This window comes from Podarcis tiliguerta, assembly GCF_965153285.1.
Source record: "Podarcis tiliguerta genome assembly, chromosome: 7".
Classification (NCBI taxonomy): Eukaryota; Metazoa; Chordata; class Lepidosauria; order Squamata; family Lacertidae; genus Podarcis; species Podarcis tiliguerta.
The window spans coordinates 64319918-64345982 of NC_139540.1; the positions used below are offsets into that span (position 1 = coordinate 64319918).

General features: G+C 41.5%; 1 protein-coding gene across 2 annotated transcripts in view; it reads right to left on the reverse strand.

Annotated features, from left to right (window-relative positions):
* Positions 1 to 1078: 1078 nt before the first annotated feature.
* Positions 1079 to 26065, reverse strand: part of GMDS (GDP-mannose 4,6-dehydratase) — a 284442-nt gene continuing 259455 nt past the window's right edge. Inside the window, exons 10-12 of one of the 2 annotated variants that reach the window (XR_014513385.1) lie at positions 2324 to 2392; positions 1176 to 1468; positions 1079 to 1127 (exon numbers count right to left, since the gene is read on the reverse strand). Coding sequence is in view for 1 of the 2 variants with exons in the window: in XM_083449591.1 (XP_083305717.1) it covers positions 1406 to 1468; positions 2324 to 2392 (132 nt within the window). In the remaining variant the exon portion in view is untranslated. Of the gene's footprint in view, positions 1469 to 2323; positions 2393 to 26065 lie in introns of both variants that reach the window. The other variant, XM_083449591.1, reaches the window with a different exon arrangement.

Sequence of the window (26065 nt, forward strand, 5' to 3'; positions counted from 1 at the left end):
ACTTTTGTGACGCGACCGTGTTTTGACTGAAATGCAGGGTCGCGAGGAAAAGTTGGCAATGCCCCACCCTTTCGTTTCAAGGCAAAGAGTTAAAAGAAGCGCAGAGGGTGATTGTCAGGCGGGAGAGCCAAGGGGAAGGCAAATGTATGGGACCCGCGACCTCTGCTTAACCTTGGTACATTGGCACCAAATGTTTCAACAATATTTACTTGCCTTGAAGTCTGGATTTCCCTCCTCTCCTTTTAATCTTTTTTAAGGCCATCTTTGTGGCAGCTTCAGGCTCCTATATGTCTAATTATAGTAAGCAGAAACAGGATGGGATGTGAATAGCTCTGTTGTGTGCAGGAATTGGGTGCCGCACAGAGAGGCTTTTTGTCACAGGTTCTCACCCTGCAAACATGTGCATGCACAATGCTAAGGTGGGGAGCTGAAGAATCAGAAACATAGCAAGCCCCCTGGTCTACCATGGAGAGACATCTAAAGTCAGTAAGGATTAGGGTGATGGAACTGGGCACTGCAAGCCCGAGTTACCCATACTGTAAAGGGCTCTGGCAGTGGAAAGGGCAAGTAGCTAAGGGCTAGCGGGAGGGAAGCACAATCCCTTTGCCCCCTGAACAAATAACATCAAGGAGACTATAAAAAAACCCCCCATCTTTTTATATGTAAGACCCATTCAATACAAATAAACTTTTTACATAACATTTCAAACATGAAAAGCACATCTGTGTAGGAAATAGTATGCAACCCACATGTAGATGATTTAAGATTTTTTTAAAAATTTTTTTCCAAACCTCTGATTGCCTGATAGGTTAAATATCAAACAGGAGGTATAATGCGATGTTCAGAACTCAACATGATTCCATTGGATAATATAGCTATGATTTTACATAAATCTAATTAGGTCAGTAGGATGGATCCACCATACACTGGTTTTTCCAAACATTTATTTCAGAGTAAAAGAAAAAAAGGAAGCACCCTAACTTTGGAAAGGAAGCATAACTCTATAACTCACACTCGTTTTCCCTCCCCCTCCCACTTGCAGTGGAGAAAGAATTAAAAAATGCACTGTACAGTCTAATTTATGGAAAGGATTTTTTTTTAATATCAAAAGAAAATGGAGTGGCAAGCTGGCCTCCAACGTCTTGTCTACATATCAGGAGGGAAAGTGCAATCACTTCCCTCTTCAAGGAATGTAAAGTCATGATGCATGGTTGAGATTTGAAAAGGGGGAAAAAATGATCCATTGCACAAGCAAGAGGAAAATAAAATGGCAGCAAATCTTCAACACCCAGTGGAGTGATTGTCGTTCCCCATCCCCAGCAATGGCACTTGCAGAAGTCATAATTAGGCCGGCCGTCTCCCGGGATGCTCAGTCATGTCAGCAGGTATGGAAGGAGGAACAGATTCATGCATTGGGGTTGTTCCTCATGAGTTCCACATCTGCTTCCACCATCTCTTTCACCAGCTCCTGCCAAAAGGAAGGGACACACACACACACACACACACATGAAACAAACAAACAAACAAACAAACAGATGTGTCTGGCTCTGCTTAGAGTGATAGCTGTATTCCCACAACATTACTTGCCTCTAGTATCTATTTCCCCCTGAATTAGCCCACCAACCAGAATAAACCTTTTGAGATGCATTCAAACCATCTATTTATTGTGTCCTTGAGAGCCGGTCCTACCATTAGGCAGGCAATGGATAACTAATGGTCAGGGTATTCCTGAAGGACAGCAAATGGTTCATCATCGTTACTATGATGCCAACAGGAGACCAGTTGGATGGTTCTGCCTCAGGCACTAAAATGGCTTGGGCTGCTTTGAATGGACGTTTTTCATTTGTTGCACTCAGCCTTCCCCTTTCCAATCAAAAATAGGTTGCTATATTTCAAACGGTGAAAATCCAGACAGAAAGGTTGCACTGCTGACATGGGCTGCCACATGTCTGGATTTTCCTGTACATGTGTATGATTTCCGCCAACTGGATATGTCCAGGAAAATCCGGACGTATGGCAACCCTAGTCAGAATGGCATTTCTCATGTTGAGAATATTGCGCTGTCTCAGCATTCATCCAACAAAATGTTAGGAAAATGCAATAATCCCCCACAGTCAGCATGCACCTCATCAACTTTCCCAAGGACACGTGACCCTTGACAGAAAAAGCTCTCACCTCTTCCTTTAAATGATATAAAATGTTATTTTATTTCTACTAATAATGAGTTTATAAATTTTTCTAAGCACAGATTTCCTCCCCCCCCCAAAAAAAAACAGACCATCAAATAAAATGCATGGAGATAAAAACCCCAAACAGAACTTACATCAAATGTGACTCTGGGTTTCCAGTTGAGTTTTTGCTTTGCTTTGGTGCAATCGCCTTGAAGAAAATCCTGTGGGGAATAAAAAGATGGGTGGGTGATTCCCTTTCCAGGCTGCAGGGGAGGTAGACAGGCAAAGTGATGGTTATGAAAGTGTTGATAGACATCACCTTGCCCCAATTTCATTACAGACTCTTCCATCCACACAGAGCTTCTAGAAAGTGCCAGTGCTTCGCAGAAATTCAAACCACCTTCCTTCTCTGTCCCAAGTTTTGCAACTCCGAGTCAAAGTGCTGTGGCTTATAAATCACCAGGAGGCAGCATTCAAGAATAGCTGTGCAGGCCATTTACAATGTATGCTGCACATCAAAAATATTGACTCTTTAATGGATAACATCTTGTTTTAAGCTGTCATACCTCCTAAGACTTGCTACTGGCAGAGCTGTTTCAAATTAATGTATCCCACCTTGCACCCCCCCTCCAATTTTGGTTAAATTATAGAAGTAAATCAAACAGAAAACCTGACACTATAATGTTCTCTTTCAGATACAATCCATATGATCACTAAAAGGTAGTGCTGAAAAACTTCACAGTTAAGAGCGATGTAACAAATGAACCAGCTGATTTTCTCATTTCGAACTACTAGCTGCTGCAGGTTTTGGGATTTAGCAGTCTTTAAATGATCATGAAGGTCTTTCTAAAAGTGATCCTAAGGATCATTAGGTGTCGCTTGTAAATACGGTAAACTGAAGACAGAACAAAGAGGGAGGAAAATGATTTTATTGTAAAGTGCTCTGATGAACAGGGTGCTTTAATTCAGCTTGTACAGTAGTTTTAAAAAATTAAAAATATATTCTTAACATCACTTGTAAAAAAAGAAGAAGATGCTCATCTGCACCAGTTCTACCAAGACTGTGTTCACCAGGACTGGGAGCCTATGGCTCTTCAGATGTCAATTTCCACCATCCCTAACTATTAAGCTGTGCTGACTAGCTGACTAGGGCTGATGAGAATTGGATTCTAATGGCATGTGGAGGAACACACACACACACACACAGAGACACACACACACACACAGACAGTCTTTTTCATTACTTCCACAACAGACAATTTTTGGTATAGGAGCAAGGTGCTTCCTTTCAGCTTAGCACTCACAGGTTGCAGCTGGTCTTAAGATACTTCTGAAAGTGATGCGCAGAACACCTTTTGACCAGGATCACATCACTTTCATATTTTGTTAATGCAAGCTGAGAGTGGAGAAAAGCTGTTGTAAAATCATGCACAGATTCTACGAAATGTAGCCTATTTAACCATCTAGGAACAGCAAAATCCAACTTCAGTCTGCAATCCTAAACACACTTTGGGTATGGCCAGTAATAAGATTTACTTTTGAGGAAATATGCACAGGATTGCAACGTAAGTTAAAACAACAACAACGCCCCAGAGAAAATAGCAGACTCTTTTTTGTGTGCCATGGTTATTTATAAGTCATTCAGTACCATCTAGTAGTAAAAATAATTTCACACAGACAAATGACAGTGGCTGCAACTCCATGATTTGCTGAATAAATGTATGAAGGATTGTGCCTGAAACCTTGGTGGCTAACAGTCTCTATTTCTGCGAGTGGTTCATGCTATGAAAAAAGTGTGATTACAATTACTTAGAAAACAACAATAGAAAAGGCTTGCGGCGGGGGGGGGGGGAATCACTGCTCAGCTACCTTATTTAAAGTGTTAAGTGAACTGAGATATGCACCTATTTAACTTCCAGATTTAGTCTGAACTGGAGCCTAGATGCCAGTCCAGGAGCAGACTGAAGCTCTGTGCTAGGACTTTGCTTTCTTAAAGAACATCAAAGATCAGAAAGTTTATGAAAGGTGAGGATGAGGTCCCTCTTCCCTGCCAAAACAAGGTTATGAAAAGTCCGCTGACCAAGTCAAATGCAGTCCCGCCACTCTTCCGTTTCTGCTGCAGCACAACATAACAATGAATCTGGGTTCAAAGCACAGCCTAGTTTACTGTCTATTTTTTCTACAATGGATTTCCCCCCTTCTTTTTGGTGCCACTGGTCTCTAAAAATACATAAAATCGGGAGGGGAAGAGCACTGAGCCCCACAAATGACTTTCTGGAGAATGTATTAAGATACACAAACACACTTTTTAAAAAACAAAATCACTAAAGCAGCCTTCTTGCTTTCAGTAATTTGTTAGTACTTTATTTTTCACAGAACAAGGGATGCTGCACACACACTTTAAAGCAAGATGCACTAAATCTTTATGTTCTGTGAAAAGGAAAACAAAGCTTAAAATTGCAAATTTAAAATGTGAGTTACAACCTGTTTTTGGCTATGAAAAAGCAAAGACTTGGCAAAGCAACAGAAAGCCAGCAGCCAAACTGGTGCTGTTTAATACTACTGTACAAATCTCCCACAGATTTAAATTCACTTAGCTGTGATACGATCTCTGTAGGATAGCGAAATGCATGAGTTTATCTAGTAAATATTTTTTTTAAAAAAACCTCCTCCCTTTTCGTAATTGCAGGTTTAAGTGTCAAATGCTGCACAATTATGTTTATTAAACTTGATCTCATGGCAGTTCAGTTTTATAGTCTTGGAAAAGACACATACTTTTGCATCAAAGAGCTGGTTGTGGAGTGTGGTCTGGAATTTTTTAAAAATAAAGCAATGAAAGCCAGAGGAAAAAATGCAAACCATTTCTATGTCAATATCCCATTTCCTGAGTTCTGGTTCTGGGTGTCATCATAGCTTTTATTTTAGCTCATTAGGTGAATGATCTGGTTTCACAGTGCAATTTATTACTGTCTAATTCAATTTTCTTTAGCAAAGCATTCAATAGCTTCACAGAACAAGTCTGGGTGAGGGATGGCTAGCACAGCTCTTAATTGTTTTGTTTGTTTGTTTGTTTTAAACTTGCAACTTAATTCTGAAACTTCCTTTAGTGGCTGGAAAGTTCAAAGTAGGATACATGTAAGGAGATAGAGGAGCACAATGTCACAACAGGGTGTTAGCATTGTGTCACATCAATGTTCTACTGAGCAGCACAGGCAAACATACCAGGCTGTTCTATTCAAGTCAGTATAAGGTCTATCAAAAGAAGGGACTGTTTTGGAGGGGAGGCTGAGAGTACTATATTTATTCAGAATTATATCTCACCATATATGGAGGGTTCAGTGTAGCTAACAGCAGTTTTTAATTAAATATGTGTGTCTCTTTGCCTCAAAGGAGTCACAAATTAAGCCAAACAGATTTGAGAGTGTTACAGAAATCACTGATAATGCTCACTGAAAAAGTATGTCCTTTTTTTTTTTTTACAGTTCTATGTTATCATGACAGCTATGCCATTATCTTAGGTTATGAAATCAAACAGTCTTAGCTCCCAAATTTGCACAAATGATTTTTCAAACAGCTATAATAAAAATCTGTGTTGCACAGCTGGATTATGTTATATGGCATACATATGATGCAAATGTTATAAAAGATTCGTGAAATTTGTTTTTAGCGTTTTGAATATATTCATTTTGGTCTTATATACTTGTGTGAGCTGAATAAGCAGTTTTGAGTATAACACAACTTGAAAGCTAGAACTGTATAATTTCAGTCTGGTGTTAAGATACATTTGCCCTGCCTTGATTACTTTGAATTGGTCTTTTACTGTGGTTTGGCCTAAAAGCATCACCTGATGGGAGCCAGGGGCTTGACAAAATAATGTTAATGTTTCTTAATGATTGTAGATGTTTTACCCATGGCCTGAAACCTAGCTTTTGGAAGACGACTACTCATAGCAAAGAGGGAGCAGAGATACTGTGAAAAACAGTTTCTGTACTGTAGTTTGAAATTAGACACAGAGAGCTGAAATCTTCTAGTTGCAGTTAGCTGAAAATGAGGTGCAGCCTGGGGGACAGGGGCAGGAAGGCTGCATGTTCTTTAGGGATCAGAAATTCAAAGGGCTATCCATTTGCTTCCCATAAGAGCTCTACTCTTGTATTTGCAAATAAAGCAAACATTACGGAGACACTGTAAGTTGCTGTCATGATATGCTCTCATTGAAAGGTAACCAATTGCCCCAGAACTTTTAATCACTTTGGAACATGTTATAAATACAGTGCATACAGTGGTACCTAGGATTAAGTACTTAATTCATTCCGGAGATCCATACTTAACCTGAAACTGTTCTTAACCTGAAGCACCACTTTAGCTAATGGGGCCTCCCGCTGCTGCCGCGCCGCCAGAGCACAATTTCTGTTCTCATCCTGAAGCAAAGTTCTTAACCTGAGGTACTATTTCTGGGTTAGCAGAGTCTGTAACCTGAAGCGTATGTAACCCGAGGTGCCACTGTATTTATAAAAGGACCACTGTAACTCTATAGAGTAACAGACAATTAAAGCAAGAGTGCAGGTCAGTTACATTTTAGCAAACAAGACCACAATCAAATTGGTAATGGATGTTAAACATCTTTAGGAATTTCAGGGCGGCATCTATGAATGGCATTCACTTTTCATTTTTCCCTTCACTATTTTTAGAAAAGTAAAGTTGTGGAACAAGCATGATACCAGGGGAATAGAAGAATGCCAGTGAAATTGGTTCTTCATCTAAATTTGTTTTAATGTAGTGCGAGCTGGCTAACCTCCATTCTTATGCCAATAGGGTTTTTTTTTTGGGTTTTTTAAAGACAGAATTTTCACGAAGAGCCAAAAAGACTGGAAAATGCAAGCAGTTCAGATATAAAGTGGTTTCACTCACAATTAAAGGCTAGACCACTTCCTAATGTGAACAAAGAAGCATTTCAGTTGCTAAAAACATACATGCAAAGTAGCTTATTTGAGGAAGGGGGAAATGGTCAAATAGAATTAAGATGCTTTCCATTAAGGGCTGGTTCTGAAAGGTGCTGAGCTCTAAGGTCCTCCATTTGTTTCATGATTTTGTTGGCACTCAGCACATCTTAGGATAAGGTGCCATTAATAAGTTTCCATGATACGGTTAGGTCAATAACCAATCAGGAAATCTAAGCCCAACCTCTTCATTCATCATTCACTAAAAACCTGCCTGTTAATCTTTGGTCTAACGTTTCCAAAAGGCCAAAGCACATGGATCCCAAGAAGTAATAAACACAAGGCCGACAATAACGATAAGGAATAGCCGTCGCTCCTCGCTTCTCACCACACTGCAGTATATCAGTACAAATTGAAGCTGAATCCAGACTTCTCATTTAGTGACAGGGAATGATAAGAGACAAGAAGAAAACAGCAAACTGTCTGGTTTGTTCAGGAAGCTGGGAACTGGTGGCAATGTCCATCAAGCGGACCAAGGGAATGCCGTCAGCATTCAAACAATGCTTCAGCTCAACGTCAAGGAAAGGGCATCAGTCAGCAGAGTTTGACAAGCACATTGACAATGGAGACAATGGAGCAAAACAGAGGGGGTTGGCCCTGTGCGATGTGGTGCTTAATTGCTTTGATGGAAACAGTACAGAGTTTAATCAGCACAAGGATAAAATGACTACCTATCTCTACAGAGAGCGGGTTGCAGTCCTTACTTTTGTGCTTATGTCAACTAAATCACAGGGCTGGCAATGTAAATAAAAGCAAAATTATTTGACTGGTTCACTTGCTAAAAATGGTTCTTTAAGCAGATAAATGTCTCCCACCGGAGGGCTAATCCAAAGATCACTGAAGTCAGTACTGATTTCAAGAGGCTTCAGATTAGCTCAGTAGATCTTCTCTTCATTAAGGGGAAAAGTGATACCCCCCGTTATGTTCCATGTCCAGAAAAGATGAGACAGATGTGGGTTTAACTCCTCCATTCCTCTCACTATGGAATCCTAAGGTGGTAAAGGCAACACAGGGTGCCTTTATTATGTCAGTACCCTGAGAGAATACTTTGCCTGAGTTGGTCAGCACATGACAGTGGGTACTCACTACACCACAGTAAACCCCTGAAGATTATAGGTTGCTCTCTATATATTTGATCTTTTTTTTCAATTACAAAGAAGCAAACAATAAACAACATATTCATTAACCAACATTACATTAAGCATTTATTTTAAAAACAACCACTTTACATATTCTTTTTTCAGATCAAATTCATTGACACACGACATATTAAATTTCACAAAGGGGAGGGGAGGAACAGACAGTTAGAGTTAGGAGTGTGTTTAGCAGGCTTTTACATATTTCATTGTTAGATTCAATGCGTAACAACAACAACGGTTTTATTTATATCCCACCCATCTGGGGTATACCAGAAATGGGAATAGTTTTACCAGGAAATCATCCCTGACAAGGTAAAATCAACTTGTAGTGATCCCACATCAAAAAGGTAAAGGTAAAGGTACCCCTGCCCGTACGGGCCAGTCTTGCCAGACTCTAGGGTTGTGCGCCCATCTCACTCAAGAGGCCGGGGGCCAGCGCTGTCCGCAGACACTTCCGGGTCACGTGGCCAGCGTGACAAGCTGCATCTGGCGAGCCAGCGCAGCACACGGAACGCTGTTTACCTTCCCGCTGGTAAGCGGTCCCTATTTATCTACTTGCACCCGAGAGTGCTTTCGAACTGCTAGGTTGGCAGGCGCTGGGACCGAACGACGGGAGCGCACCCCGCCGCGGGGATTCGAACCGCCGACCTTTCGATCGGCAAGTCCTAGGTGCTGAGGCTTTAACCCACAGCTCCACTCACGTCTCACATCAAAAAGTAACATTTAAATCCAACCTAAGTACTCTTACCACCAGCTGTGGCAGTACTGACAAACACAAAAGTTCAGAATCATCAATTTTACATTCCAACTTTTCAATGTGTGCAACTGTATTTCTTAGTTTGATGGGGAAATTATGGAAAAATGTTTTCAATATATTACATGGATCTCAAATTTTCTCTTTAAAATAAAAATGATATCTACATTACTGAAGTTACTGAAGTTATTAACCATATGTAGATTTTGGTTAACCTAGTTAGCCCAATAGTTAACCAGAATCTACATATGGTTAATAGAAGATATCACATTACATTTATTTATTTAGCAAATACTATTTCAGTACCTCAGCCCATGAATGATGCTACTTTTGCCAGTCCTTCCACATGCTTGCCAGTCCTGCCCCCTTTGTCTATTGCCCCTTCCCCAATTTAGCCCACCCATCCTACAAAAACAGACATCCTTTACCCTTTTTAAACTGTGAAGATGGTGGTGACCCCCTAGAATTGACTTGGAGGTGATCGAACAAGGAATTGTAACTTGGTGCACAATTCCATCCCTGGAATAAGGCACAGAGCTCCTTCCTACTCACAGTACGCAAGAATCCTAAACGTCTTACCAACCTGCATTTGCTACCACAAAGTGCCTGCACTCTGCTTTAAGTAACTTGTGGTTCATATCTCTCGTACCTATGACAGTCTGATGGACAGGTTGTCCTGCCTCACTGTGGAGTGGCCTTTTACTCCCTTCCAGTTCTGTGATCCTGAGAATATACCACGTCCCTCCCCAGACGTTACCCTTAATCACTGATAAATGTCAGATTCTGTCGTTCCTTTCAATAGATGAAAAATGATGTCACTGAACTATTCCCACGGTACTCATAAAACTTTGTCTCAACCACATAAAATAGCCTGTCTTTGAAGGACACCAGTACTTTTAAACATGGAGAGAGAATCATGAGCCAGTGATTTATATGAATATATTGTATCAGTGTATATCTAGGGTGAGAAATATTTTCCCCAGACATTTCTGACGGATAGTTACAAGTTCTGCTCTCCCTACTCAAATCGCACACAGCCAACATGGTGGTCTAGAGATCGGGAAAGGAGTTAGTAAGTTTTGGATCTCACTTCCAAGGCATGGTCACACATCAATGACAATCTTGCTTCTTATTTATCAGTTATAAACAACACGGCTTTGTTGGCAGGTTTTATATTATTATTCTTATTATACATACGTATCTTCCATAGCCACAAAATTTTCTATCAGAGCTTCTAATCTTGTTGCAAAGCGAATGATTCATGCAACGGTTAAAGTAAAAGAAGGTGGGATGCTTTTGCATTCAGAGCAGGTCTCCACAAACGTATCCCTCAGCATGCTCCACAGAAGAGGAAATCCAAGCAATGGCCTTTCACATGACATCATAAAAGCCTAATTTATCACCAGCCACCAAACATCTAGAAAATCATAACATCCTTTCAGGAAAGCCATGTGCAAAATAATCAGATCTACTTTGATGACAGCTTTAATGCATTGGTCCAAGTAGGACACTACAAAGAGTAACCCTTTGCAGGTACTTGTTTACAACACATCCAGCTGCATTCTTCACCTCAAGAGGAGCATTTCCTGATTTTCATTCCATACACATACTTTCCCAAATTAGTATTATTCAAGTGAGATTCTAGTCCAGCCCACATTCCATATTTAGAGTCGCTTTGTTAATTCACGTGCAGGACCAAGGACGGGGAAATTTTATAGTAAGTGAAGGATCACCCAGCATCAAAGGAGTTCTGTAGTAGCGTACAGTGCCCAAATGGACAGGTTGTGAATCTACATAACCAAGGACAAAATGGAGTAACCCTCTTTCTTCTGCCATTGAACTCCAAGGCCATATGGCAGAACCCTCCTCATCAGAGGCTTTGTCTATTGAATATGAGAGAGAGATCTCTTATTCACTTAAAGCTGAAGCAGTTACCTTTTTGTTGAGGTGACTAATATTGTGAATTCTCTGAGACATAGCCTACTCACAGAGCTTGAGGTCAGGGGAGAACTGCAGACTGGCCCCCTATTCTGGGGACAATTTGCATCATTGCTAAACAAGAAGGAAGTCAAGCAAAAGGCTTTAAGGCATGGGCATAGCCAGAATTTTTGTGGGGATGGGGCAGGCTTCTGTTAGGGGTGCAGGACATCAGATTTGTATTGATTTAGGGGGGCAGCTGCCCCCCTTGGCTACGCCCATGCTCTGAGGGCATTAACTAAATAGGAACAGAGTTTGCTTTCCTATACAACAGATAATACGGGGCAGGTGCCTGAGTTTTACTCGATCGTCAGGTCGGCGGTTCGAATACCCGCAGCGGGGTGCGCTCCCGTCGCTCGGTCCCAGCGCCTGCCAACCTAGCAGTTCGAAAGCACCCCCGGGTGCAAGTAGATAAATAGGGACCGCTTACTAGTGGGAAGGTAAACGGCGTTCCGTGTGCTGTGCTGGCTCTCCAGATGCAGCTTGTCACGCTGGCCACGTGACCCAGAAGTGTCTGCGGACAGCGCTGGCTCCCAGCCTCTAGAGTGAGATGAGCGCACAACCCTAGAGTCTGTCAAGACTGGCCCGTACGGGCAGGGGTACCTTTACCTTTATTAGGCACTGGTTCTGACAGCTCGAACAAACTAAAAGCTATATGGGAGCAGGACCTTGGCAGTGACAATGAAGAGACACAATGGTCAAGTTTGTGGACAAAACACCCATTCAAAACTATTTCTGCCCAAACAGGGATCCCAAAATCTGTGCTTGGTATGACAATGGTATATGACACCCATCCTCAAATTATCTCATATGCAAGTCTCTTAATTCCAATTTGTGTTGCAACGTGCTCTAACTAGGCACCTTTGAAGCCGACTCAGAAACTTCAGTTCGTCTAAAATGCAGCAGCCAGATTACTGGCTGAGGTTCTATTTGATTTCACAAAACTCCTGTTTTAAAACTAATGCATTGGTTGCCAATTCATTTCTTGGCCCAATTCAAGGTGCTCATGTTGTTATTTAAAGCCCTAAATAACTCATACCTGAAAGACTTCCTCCTTCCCAACAGAACCTTTCAAGTGCTGAGATTTATGTGATTTTATTAAAAAAAACCTGTTTTGCTTTTATATTGACCGATTATGAACAGCATATAGAAGTGTCTTTAAGAGTGTTCAGCAAACTACCAATATAAGCTAGATGAAGCCATTCAAAGCCAACCTATATACAAGGGTATTAACAAGGAGTTTATAATCTTAATCCAGCAATCAAAATCCAATACAATGAGCTAATGTGGTACAAATGGAGTCAATGGATGATGCAACCAAGAAGACACTCTAAGCTAGCTTTTGAGGGGAGCCTCATAGGTGTGTGGATCCAAGCTATTTCAGTCTTTATTTATAGGAAAAATTCTGATTTTGAACTGCACTCTGCATTCTGCAAGAAAGCTGTCCTGCTGGTGGCGCACTGGATATGGCCCAAGTGCTCCTGTGCTCTGAGATACCCATCAGATCTTAGTAACTTCTGCTTTTTAAAATCACCACTTTCTTTTTGTGGCTCGCTGCTCTTTCATTTGTCACTTCAGCCTTTCGGCTAACCTGCCCTTCTGATGCTTATTGCCACAGGACACAGTGAAGACTAACGTTACAGTGTCGAGTGATCAGTTAGTTTCATGGGTTCAATCCACAGTGGGGTTGTAGTACTGTATTTAAAAGCCCTCCACCACATGAGGAGCAGGCTGCTTGATGAGATCTGCCCACACCACGGTGGGCCTTTATAAACATCGCAGCAGCGTTGTGGGTTGAACCCACAGAAAAGCAGCTGCCCGGCTGCTGCTCTTAACATCTGAAGGGCACGTATCTGGGTTCAAAGAGAGGTGGACAAATTCATGATGCACAGGAATATCAGTTAGCATTAGGAAGATTATTACGGCATGTGGAGTCATGTTCAGGGTGTTTCTAAACCACAGACTGCCAGAAGCTAAGGATGAGTGACAAGGATCTGATTGCTCTCATTATTGACGTACGCTGCTTAATTCTCGCTATGTTGTAGCTTTTATTGGATGCTACTGGAGACAGGATGAAGGTTCATGTGGACCATAGGTCAGATTCACAAAGGCTACTAATATTCTCTACTGCTCTTCTCAACAAAAGACTTGCTCTCTTTTTCAAGCGAAAGCCAATCTGTATTTTCTGTTCCTCAGTTCTACCCAGATATCTTGCAATACCCTGATGATCATCATTATCTTTCAGTCTAAGGGTTTTTGAGCTTTGGTTTCCCTTATTTTGAATCCAGATTCCCAGCCAGCAGTGTACCAACCACAGACACTGTGCAATCTGTTCATTTTCTTTCCTTTACTATTCCAGCTGGCACGCTTATGGGGAACATCCAGGTCAAAGGATCGCTGCTGCCTTGTATCCTCTGTTTGTTCCAGAGACAAATGAAAGAAAGCAATGCATGCTGCACTGGAAGAAATGGATGGTTTTTTTCTATTATAGCAGAAGTGTTGCATAGTTTGCTCTCCAAACACTTCTGCTTGCATTATTTACATGTTTGCGTGAATCTTCTGCCATACTGTTTACATTTCGTAGATGAGATGGTACATCCAGAGCAGTGATGGGGAGCCTCTGACACATGAGTCCAATTAGGCCAGTTGGGTCTCGCCATGTGAGGCAGCTTCAGTCAAGTCATGCCCCGCTGCCATACACTTGATCCCCTTTTCATGCAAAGACACTGTTCCTTTGCACAGTGATTGCCATGATTATATGCTCATTGTTGGCACCTACAAACTCCTGGTGCCTTTGCCCAGGCAGGTTGATTTCAAACCACGTGGGCAAAGGAAAACAGGTCACCTCATCAGGTGAATGACAGGTGGGCAACTCCAGCCACCTGTCAAAGTCGGCCCACAAGGGGCGGGGGATGTAAGGACTGTAGAACGTAACCAGTTCCTCACCTCTCTTCTACAGCTACTGAACTGATCTAATGAATACATTTCCCAGCAGCCTGGCTTCCATCATGTTAGGAGTGCCCTCACAGATACGGGTTACCGAAATGCCTATAAGCAACTTTCTTTTTTTCAGGGCATCATCACCACATGAAAATTGTCTTGATGTCAGTCTGTCCTCTCTGTGAACCTCTTAGCTTAAAAACCGTCAAGTGAAAATGGCATTTTTGATCGACTACCAAAGAAATCTTGATTATTTCACCCTGCAGCAAACATGAAGGAACATTTCAGAAAAGGGAAAACACACACACAAACCTTGTCATTTTCAAATGATCCTGCCCTAGTTACGAAGCTTCCTTTACATCCAGAAGGAAGGGCAACACTGAAGCATACTCTATTTAGGTTTTCTTTAAGATGAACTGGCCCGGGGGAGGGGAAAAAATCCTTTCTGTTAAATGTTAAACCTTGTCGATGCGCTTCATCTTAGGTGATACGTTTACTTTTAGATGTTCACCCTTTAAGTTATTTAAGTACTGGCCACCATATGGGTTCTAAAAACACAGTTTAGGAATCTTTTAGATGACATATGGATGCCTCTAAGCCTAGCTAGTGTCCTATGTATGCACCTATGTTCCAAAATAAGCAGATTTTCACCCCGATGTGAAGAGGCCTTGGTGTTTTCATAATAAAATAGCTTTCAAATAATAATACTTGGTAAACAGTTCTGTTGCTGCTATGCATAATGAAGTTGAAACCACACAAAACAACTCAAATAATTGTGTATCACACACAATGGAAAAACCCCAAACCAATGTTTAATATGGGTCATAGATTACCAGAGTACATTTAAGCATAAGGAAGGAAACCATCATTGCATTCTGTGGTTTTGCTGCCAATTGTTAAGGTACAACATGAATTACAGATGGAGAACTAAACTGGTTTTTTTAAACAATTGGCAAAGGAGGTCCTTGACAGATATTTAATATCATGATGTTATCCTCAGTAAACAGCAAAGAACAGAATGGCAAAGAGAGCTTGTTTTTCAGTAGGACCTACCTTTTGGAATTGCTTATTTTGGTAATTAAAGTCATATGTTTTTAGTAATGTGAAAAAGTTAAGATCTTTATTAGGAACATGAACCACCTTGTGATAGTGTAACCCTGTATGCAGTGGCTGATGCTTCCAAGAGTTGCTTACTTCTATTCCTCCTCTTCCTCCTTGGTGCTTACTCAAAGCTCACATGATTTGGGAAAATGTGAGTAGCACAATGTAAATGTAGTGTACAGTTGAAAAGAAGAAGAAAGCATTTGGGACGTCCCACTTTCTCTAAGGACTTCTACGTGTTGTTTAGAAAATTATTTCCTTTGCAATTTCTTTTAAAGCAAAGAGTAAGATGGAAAGAAAAAGGTAGGAGTAAAGTTGTAGGACTGATGAGAGAAGCGATACAAAAAGAGAAACACCAATTAAGTTGTTCCCTTAGCTACTTCATCATATAATTAACTGCTTGGGGCAAAAAGATGTGTTCCTCCATGCAGCCGTTTGATTGAAACTACCAATGCATGTTAAGTGAAGAATTTGGTATCTTCTTTGTGAGCAAATTAATGCAGATTAGGCCTCTTCTTTCTTTTCCAGTTCACAGCAGGTCTGTGCTGACAGATCAGGAGTCAGAATATGTTCCACACCCGTGTCCATCAAACTGACAGTTTTTATTGCTAACACAGAGATCCCTGGTTCCCCATTCACTGGTGTATTTTTACACTGGATTTTGGCTGGAGTGTCAAAAAGGAATCTTTGACTCAGCTTTGTAATGTGAGTTGTGAAACATGGGAATGGCATTTCTCTATCTTAGCAAGAAGTCCAACGTTCCCCGAGTTTAGGGGCAAAAGAATCTATGAAGTCTACATTAACGTTCTTGTTAGTTCAGGTTGCCGCTTCCTGTAGTGTCAGAATATTGCTCCCTGTACTCAGACTTCCCAGGCAATAAAGGAGATGATCAGGTCCAGCCAAAGATATTCTGCCGCCCGAGGCAAAGGTGTCCCCCAGCCCAAATTCCACGTGCAGAATCTGACTGGACTGGCAGTTCCGTCTGACTTTGAAACTGGCAACAAAACAGCATCCTCAGTTGACCTGAAGACAGGAGGGTGTATGTCAGGTTGTGTGGCACACATAGCTCTAATCTCTAACAGTGGGGAATGGCAAGGGTCTCAGGAACAATGGTCCATCCCCCTGCAAGTACGTGCTGTCAGAGGGGTTTGCCTCACTCTGCCTAATGATAGGACTGGCTCCGGAGATTAGGGTGTGCTGTTATACAGGTTATATTGATACAATCAGTGAATCGGCATCTAACATGGATTGGCTGGATTCAGAGGAGTGGTAGGAGGCAGGAGCTGGGAGACTTTCAAGGGAAGAAGGCTCAGAGCCAGGGGGTTGGTGGTGGGATGACGATGAGATGTCAGAGGGAGTAGAGGGAGAAGATTGGGAGGAGTATGGGGGTGTTTAGGGAGGCAGGAGAGGATATGTGTATGGGGCGGTGTGGGGTGGGGAGGGAAGAGTTTTGCTGTAAATTAGAACAATCCATATGCACTCAAATAGCTGCAGTTTTCAGGAGTGTTCGATTCTGCACTTGGAATTCTCATTTAGCTAAAAGATGTGTAAAAACATATGCAGGCAGACGGTTCTTTGGCAGCACACCTGAAGAAAATCAAGCATGTAAATGATTGCTTATAAGTCCAATAGTAACCCACGTTCACCAAAGAAGTTCCAGAGCTCTCTTTGGAGTATGGTGGAAATAATTTATTTGTTTTGTGGAAAGTACGCTTTCACAGCTAAGCAACATAGCTTTAGGGAATAAATACCAATGACATAGTCACATAGGACCTATAATCCAATTTTTTTTTTAAAAAATGGTAGCAGAACAATCCTGACATAAAACTAATGCCAAGAGGAGTGTATCATGCACTTCAAAATGTTTTCCTAATACATCAGATCTGAGAAGTGAAACTAAGAAGGGAACTGAAAACTTGAGTCATATTGTAAATCCATGGACTTTTCTATACCCCAGGAAGAAAGACACCATGAGCTTTGCAGATAGGACCATTAAGTCTTAATTTGTGAATCCTTTCCTGGCCAGCAATATGTATGCTTTTTCTGGTCATCAGTCCATTACAACAAAGGCACAAACAGGAATAGCCACAAATGATTTTTTTTTTCTTTACAAGGAGAATGTTAAGAGGCAAGATGTGCTTTCTGTATTTTCCAAACTTTCTAACCAGCACACCTACCTGAAAGTCGGTAATGAGTGTCAACCTTGCAAAGGAATAATTTCTAGAGAAAGAAGAGTCTAGGCCTGCCCTGACTACCCCTGTTCACCACAATAATGGAAGTAGGGGCTCGACATGAAGCCACCTAGTGGTGAGGGAAATATATGATACCCATACCCAGATGGAGTATAGTCTTCATAATTTCACACACTCCAGCAAAAAGCAAAGGGCAGAGGGAACATTTTTGAAGGTCTGCATCAACCTGACCGTTTCACTGAAATACGCTGGCTATTGCAAACGGTTGTGAATTTGTCCTTTAACACTGAGCATGTGGCAGCAAAACTTCACATTAAAAATACTTACAGTGGTACCTCGGGTTAAGTACTTAATTCATTCTGGAGGTCCGTTCTTAACCTGAAACTGTTCTTAACCTGAAGCACCACTTTAGCTAATGGGGCTCCTGCTGCCGCCGTACAATTTCTGTTCTCATCCTGAAGCAAAGTTCTTAACCCGAGGTAATACTTCTGGGTTAGTGGAGTCTGTAACCTGAAGCGTCTGTAACCCGAGGTACCACTGTATTCTACTTAAATCTTTCTTTTACATGGGACTCACAATGGTCTGAGCAGTTCAGTTTCAGCAATGGTGCAACAACAGATGATTCCCAGGTCTTGGACAACACCCATTTCCATAGTACTGGTGAGTAAAATCCATGACTAAAATACAGGTTGGTCATACACACAGCGGATTGCTCTTGGTGTTTACTAGAAGTTCAAGAGGCACTCAGTGAGGTGCTGACATTTACGGAGGGAAGTTTTATGATGGGAAATCTATCCCTTACATGACAGCTACATTTCTCGCCCTGTAACATGATGATCCAACTGATAACAGCACTGTTTTAACATGCTGCAATAAAAACGTCTAATTTCTTTGTTGTTTTATGACACTGGCTAATTCTGGAATGCTTTCAAGCATGATATTGATATTCACCTGGGATCCGCTTGCATTCAGAAACAGCTACTTCCAATTCAAATTAGCAGACTAAATACGGGATCACAAACTGTACAGGATCACAAACGGTAAGGATTGCTACCAGGGCGACTAGCAAAACTAATCTACTGTAGAAAAGAGAAAACCCAATGATAAATGAAAATAAAAAAATGAGAAGGCATCAATAATGCTAACATTAAAATCCAATATAAAGCAACCTAGACACAGTGAGGAACCAATTTTCATTATCAACGCAATAAGAAGGATACTATGGTTGCAATAGGAGAAATGATAAGACTTTTTCATTTTAAGTGCAGATCTCTTGTTTAAGCTGTATTCACATTGCATTTCAGGAACTTCTCACTGGAGACTCCAGAATTTGTAAGGACCTTAGAATCAGAATCGGGACTGAGCTTCAAAGTGCACAGTCCCAAAATTCAGTGCTTCACAAAATTAGGTGCCATCCACATTTTGAGTTATTTGAGCCTAATAGTTTCTACCAGCTGATACACTATGACTACACATAGGCAATTACTAGAGAAATACGAATATTTACCATTAACTTCACAGTTTATCTGCCTGAACAGTCTCACCAGCTCTTAACCCCAAACCTCACCCTAAGTGACACCAGAAAGGTGTTGTGCAACTGTAGCTTCCATTGTCCTGTTGCAGGGATTACAGGGGAACCCAAATTCTTCCCACACAAAGCACTTCTCTCTTTTTAGTCAGCTGGTGCATACCTTTATGGCCTCAGGCCAAACTCCCAGCAGGATTTTGCCAGCTATTCACATTTATCAGAAAGCTTTTACAAATATGGCCTCTATCCAGATTTTTTATGTTTCAGCTGCAATCTGATGATCTCTTCTCCCAAGACATCCCTGTATACACAACGGAAAACATTTATGGCTCACTTTAATTACATTTCACTTTCCACTTTGGTGTAATGAAGCCAAGGCTGGCCCAATACATTTTGAGGCGAACCACAAAATGGCGCCCCCTCCCCACCAGGGAAGAAAGGGTGACTGAAGATCTACATCAGGAACAAGGGGGAAGTAAATATCTCTCTGTGTGTGTTATTGGGTTGTTGTTTTTATTTTGATTATATATATTGTGGTTTTTATGTTGATCTTTTCCGTGAACCGCCCTGAGACCTCTAGGTATAGGGCGGTATATAAATTCAACAACAATAATACAAATAATCAACTGCTGCCCCTGTGAATGCTGTCACCTGAGGTAGTCACCTCACTTTGCCTCATGGGTGGGCCAGTCCTGAACAAAGGGCCCCTTCCCTTCTCAACGCAGAGGCTAAATCAGGCATAGGCAAACTTGGCCCTCCAGATGTTTTGGGACTACAACTCCCATCACCCCCTAGCTAACAGGACCAGTGGTCAGGGATGATAGGAATTGTAGTCTCAAAACATCTGGAAGGCTGAGTTTGCCTATACCTGGGCTAAATGCTCACAGTTATACTCTTCCATCCCTGTAGTTGAAGAAACTACTGATATTTATTTATGCCAGGGATGACTATTATTATTTTTTAACCAGAGGGTCATATTCACTCTTGGCCAGCCTTCCAGGTGCCACATGTCAGTGTGTGGGTGTGGCCAAAATTGGGTGGCTATTTATACCCTTGCAACATATGCATGTACCCAAACACAGCTTCCTCTCCTCAGTTGATCCATGCAGATCAGAGGAAGGGTTATTTCGCTCAATCCGAGGACCCAGAAGGAGCTGCTGGGTGCTGGGCTGGGCAGAGGTTAAAATTGATCTGCTCACGCCAGCACCATGTCTAATTTTGGGGGGAGGGGTTTGGGGGGGTGATCACTGCCAAACTTGATGGGGTCTTGAGGGAACAGAAAGAAATTGCTGTGTATTTGGGGGGCTGGATAAGTCCCTTCGGCCAAGGTGAGTCACTCCTGATTTATATAATTCTCATAAAGCCATCAATAAAGAGGAACGATAAAACAGCAAATTGAAGTAGCATTTAAGCAATCAAAAGCCTTAAATGGTTCTGAAAGGATAAGAATGTAGGTGCCAGGCAAGCCTCTTCAGAGAGGGAATTCAAAAAGTTGAGCACTGTAGCCAGGAAGGCTCTCCCTTTATACAATGCAATACATGGATTATAAGTGAGACTGCTTTGAAAAACACAAATAAGTCTAGATTACTTACTAGGACAAACAGTATGGAATGCATGTCATCTGTATTAACAGTCCCCACTGGTTTCTGTGGGTTAAACCACTCTGCTGCTTGGGCTCGCCAGCTGGAAGGTCAGTGGTTCGAATCCCCGCGACGGGGTGAGCTCCTGTTGCTCGGTCCCTGCTCCTGCTAACCTAGCAGTTCAAAAGCACGTCAAAGTGCAAGTAGATAAATAGGTATCGCTCTGGTGGGAAGGTAAGTGAGATTTCCGTGCACTGCTCTGGTTTCGCCAGAAGGGGCTTAGTCATGCTGGCCACATGACCCAGAAAAAACTGTCTGTGGAAGCGGACAAATGCTGGCTCCCTCGGCCTTTAAAGCAAAATAAGCACCACAACTCCCAGAGTCGTTCACGACTGGACTTAATTGTCAAGGGTCCCTTTACCTTTACCTTACTGGTTTCTGGTAAATTACCAGAACATTCAATGAACAGCGATGCAGTTTTATTGCTAGGTTTGCAGTTTATATTTTGTTTTCTCTTGTCTTTGTATTTCTGTATTCTCTAACCTGATAATGGCATTTTCATACTGATTTGTTTTACGATTAGAAGTCACCTTGTGAGTTTCTCAAAACTGAAATGCTGGATATAACTACCTTAGGCACACATACACAAGCAAATGAAGGGCTAAATTGTCATTATTTGCAAGCACAGGAGCCAATACCCCCCCCTAAAATAGTTGGCGGGCATTGCCATTCAAATGGTGCGTGTGCCGTGTCATGTGATCGATTATGCAGGGCAGGGCTGATCTGCCCCGGCCCGCAATATTTTATTCAAGTTGGCACCCCTGTGTGCAGGTTTACACCATCCTTTGAAATGTACTGCTCTTGGTGAAAATATCCACACGCATGCTTTTTTAAAAAATGGATCCCCCCCCCCATTTAATATTAAAAATTTTAACCATCACTGGTCAAAGAATATGCATTTAATTTTGAAAAAAGCAATCTCTTGCTTGGAAAAAGAGATAAAATAATTGTTTTAATTATTTTTGTGCAAGTTATGCTTTCGGTAACATTTGGGTCTAATGTGTTTTTTTACTGCTAGTGTGATTTTATTAGGCAAGGCAAGGTGATTAGCAGGTGGACATGACTACGTTCATTCAGGAAAATTGGGATACAGTGGTACCTCGGGTTACATACACTTCAGGTTACAGACGCTTAAGGTTACAGACTCCGCTAACCCAGATATAGTACCTCGGGTTAAGAACTTTGCTTCAGGATGAGAACAGAAATCGTGCTCCGGCGGCATGGCAGCAGCAGGAGGCCCCATGAGCTAAAGTGGTGCTTCAGGTTAAGAAAAGTTTCAGGTTAAGAACGGACTTCCGGAACGAATTAAGTACTTAACCCGAGGTACCACTGTACAGGATATAAGTCAATTTCGAATTAAAATGCTTCAGAGTTGTTGTGCGTAGATGAATCTAAGCTTCAGAAGTCAGGCGGAAATCTTCCCCAGAGAAATAGACAAAGCATTATATACACCCTTAAGTATTTACGCAATGACAGTCACTGCATTGTTAGGCTACACTAAGATACTATTGCACATAGGATGTCCCGGATGGCCCAGAAGTGACCTTTCAGAGAATGATCACACCCTAGGGTGTCTAAGTCCTATTGCAACACACCAACGTGGACTGAAAATCCACAGGCAAGAAACAAAGGAGTTTAATTTTAATGAGAAAAGAAGTGGGCCGGGTTCACTGAAGCTGCAACAGAGAGGATTAGATTTAGCTTTCTCCTGCCAGTAGCGCCATGTGAAGGATTTCATGCAAGTTAGGACAGAGTATTATTTCTTTTGCCTGACCTCAATGTACCTGGTAGGTGTGGAGAAGGGACAGGCGCTTTAAATCCCAACTGAGCTACACAGGGAGGAGTATCTGTGGGAGAAGATCCTAGTTAAACCATTGCACTGCTCAGTCTCCCAGGTTACACCTACTCGGTCAGTGGACCTTTTTAAAACACTGAGCCACAAACACACTTTACAAAGGTAAGAACAGAAACCAGCTTTTTCCGTGACAGTGGTTGTTCACTAGTATGCACCATTCTTTCTAGAAGCTGAGTGTGACATCTTGAATAGCTCATGTCAAATCATTCTAGATCAGTGTTTCCCATATGGCCCCCTGGGAGCCCCCAGGATATTCTAAGGGCCCCCCAAGTGAAAAGTGTGTAAATGGGGAGCCACAGCAAGAGCCTTGGGAACCACAGAGGGAAGTGACAAGTGAATTTTTAAAAAATCCTGATTGGCTATCTGCTTGGCCAATCACAAGCGGGTAAGGGGGCGGTCCACCAGGGTCTATCACTCCTTTTTGCCAGGTGCAATTTTATTGGAGCAGTCCTAGTTTGTTTCCAGCGGGAGAAGGCAATTGCTGAGGCTCCTGTTTTGACCAGTAGGGCCCATGATCCAGAACCCCCAGGTCAGGTAAGTCTGGTGGTGGGGTGGCAATGGGTAGGGCTGGGAGAGCCAGAGCTGCTTATTGCTGCCACCAGTGCAGCAGATGTTTGAGCAAAGCAGGGATAGAATGACACTGAGATAAAAATGCCAAATTTAATCAGCATCAGAAGTTAGAGTAAATCAGGGATGGAGAATTACTGAGAGGGAAAGTCGCCATTTTAAACAATGGCAGAGATTTGAGTATAGCGAACTCAATTTCTTGAGTACAGCAAGAAATGAGTTTGGAAAGGCTCTGTTGTGTTAGCTTTTTTGGTGCTAACATCTCTGCTGTACCCATCTCTGCTATTCATTGTTAAAACTAGGTGGGTTTTGTTTAACCCTTCAGTGTTCCTCCATCCCTGCTTTACTCAAACCTCTGCTGTTTCCATCTGAAATTCCATTCTCAGTATCCTTCCATCCCTGCTTTACTCAAAACCCTGCAGTTGTTTAAAACTGCCATTTCCCTCTAAGTGACCCTCCTTAAAGTTCTGCCATTGTTATGCCAGACACTCACTTCTTCTATTCTTATTATCAAACATAATTCAAATGGTCCATTTTAAAATCCTGTCTACCTTGGGCAAGCTGCTTGGCAAAACGTCATATATAGCAGCAAAAGCACCATTCCACCCAATGAGGATGGGAGGGATCTCCTTTTAAACCTATGTTGCACTGAAGTAACTAGAACGTAATTAATACAGCTGGCATAATTAACTGCAGCATACTGTTGGCACGACTGAATTTAGGCCTAGAGGAAAAGTGTGGTTTGTAATATGACATGCATGATGCAGAGATTATGTAGTTCCTATCTTGGATACTTCGCTTTAATGGATCGTAGCACGTCTGAACTAGAACTAGCAAAGGGCACACCTCTGTATTGACAATCACGGTGGTTATGATGTGCTCTATTAGCTGTTAATTGAATTCAGCCCTCAGGCTTCTAGCAAATGATAGCAGATTTCTTGCTTTCCCATTTCCCCCCATGATAAACATTTAGAACCCAGCAGCAACCCTAACAGAAGAAGAAATATTCATAGCTTCATTGTAGAATTTTGATGTATTATTGTGTTTTAAAATATGGATTCAATAATTGTTTAGTTATACCAGCTCATGTTAACGTTTTTCAGATAGTATTGGAAATGTTTATGCGTGGCCTTTCAATCAGCTGTCTCGCATGGAAAGTATAAAGGAGTGTAAAGAAGGAGCTCCCTTTCAATCATCCCATATTGTTCTCTACAACCCAAATAAAAGATTGCACACACTTGTCCAATAAGATAAAATACGCTCGCACTATCAGTTTAAAAACACTTCCCCACTTCTCCCCAGAAACAATGCAAACCATTTCTCATTCTACTTTATTATCGGGTTGGAATTAGAAAGAAAGAAGGTTATATTTATGTTTTATACCAAATGTTTAACTCTGAATATGCTCAAAGAGTTGTACAGGGGTTGTAGTTAATAATCTTGGCTCCTTTGGTTCAGCTAAAATGCAGTCCGCACTATAATAAACATATTAAAAATTCATACTAAAGTAGTTCAAACTATACCCTTATTATAATTTACTTCCACAGTCTTCATCAGTATCATTTATATCTTACACATGTGGTGTATAAATATAACCTCTTGAGGCACATATATACATTTGGATTATCCTATGAGTATTAAAAAAGAAACACTCCAATGCAGAGTATGATTAATTGACTTAACAGTTGGTAGTTTAGCTTTTGTTAATATCCTCAAAGGCAGTTTATACTTTGAACAGTTCAATGTATATAATCACTATTATTTTAAAAGGGCCCCATCCCATCTTTGAAGGAAGAAATGTAAATGGCTAATGTAAGCATTAAAACTTGAATAACACTCCCAAGGAAAAGGGATAAATTGCGCCAACCTTTGACTGAAAACCCCCACATACATCATAAAACTTAAGTGGGAGAGTACGGGCTAATGATTAAAAGATGAAAAATTTGGGTGGCTTCAGACATGCATTTACCACCTCAGATGCTGGAAGTTTTGCTATGTACATTGCTGAGCCATGCCAGGTTTTCACTGCTGTCAGAAAGAGACTATTAGACATGAATTTGCGTGTGGTAGCGAGCACTGTATTTGCCAAAACTATCTCTTTGGAAGTGGTACATTCAAAGCTGGAGAGTTTGGGTTTCAGCTTCTCTTAATTTTGGGTAAATGGTTTATTTTATTTAAGGGATATATACTTATTGTTTCGGTTACTTTCTCCACAGCTGTGATAACCTTTGCTGACTCGCCCCCCCCCCCCCGGTCCTAGGAGAATATCTTACAATATGCCATGTGGGCCTTATATAAAGACAAATATGTTATGCATCTCCCCTTCAGAACTACTTTTTAAATTCACATGCAAATTTATTTAGATTTGCTTCATTAATAAATTAACATCAATAAAATCAACCAAGATTTTTAAACTTCTGGACACAGTCAATCTTGATGTCTAGGTGCAGTGATGGATGAGATGATGAAGAAAAAGAGGAATGAGAGGAGAAGTAATTTGGGAAATACAAATCGACAGCCATGGCAACATCGGAAGCTGCTTTTTACTGAGTGAAGCCATTGGTCCATCTAATTCAGTATTGTTTACACTGAGTGATAGACGTTCTTCAGGCCTTCAGATGAGAATCTGTCCCAGATGCCAGGGATGGAACCTGTGACCTTCTGCATGCAAAGTAGTTGCTCGGCCACTAAACTAAGGTCTCTTGTCTTGTCTGATCATATATCGCTTTGATGAATTTAACACAGAATGAAATAAATAGTACAGTGTTCTCCATCCTCGGGTCCCCAGATGTTGTTGGAATACACCATCCCTGCAACTGGTCAAGCCGGCTGGGAATGAAGGGAACTCTAGGCCAACAACCCGTGTGGACTGAAGGTTGATGAACACTGATAATAGCAGAACTGGAAAAACAGTCACAAAATTAGACAAGATTACATCTAACTATTCCTTTAAAGAAGGACTAGTGTTCTAAATCTAAGAAATCTGATAGGGAATAGAATGGAGATTTATAATAGAAGGCATCATAAGCTGTAAAGAATATGTGCGCCCTTGGCATTTATGAGTTGTTGGTAAAAGTGAAGTCTGGATAAGTTTGTGAGAGATGGTTTCACTTATGTAATATTTTATTGTTTAATAGGCTGAGGGATTTGAAGCAGCGCTCTGTGGTACGGAGGCAAGCTGTGCATCATCTTGATCCTATTCCT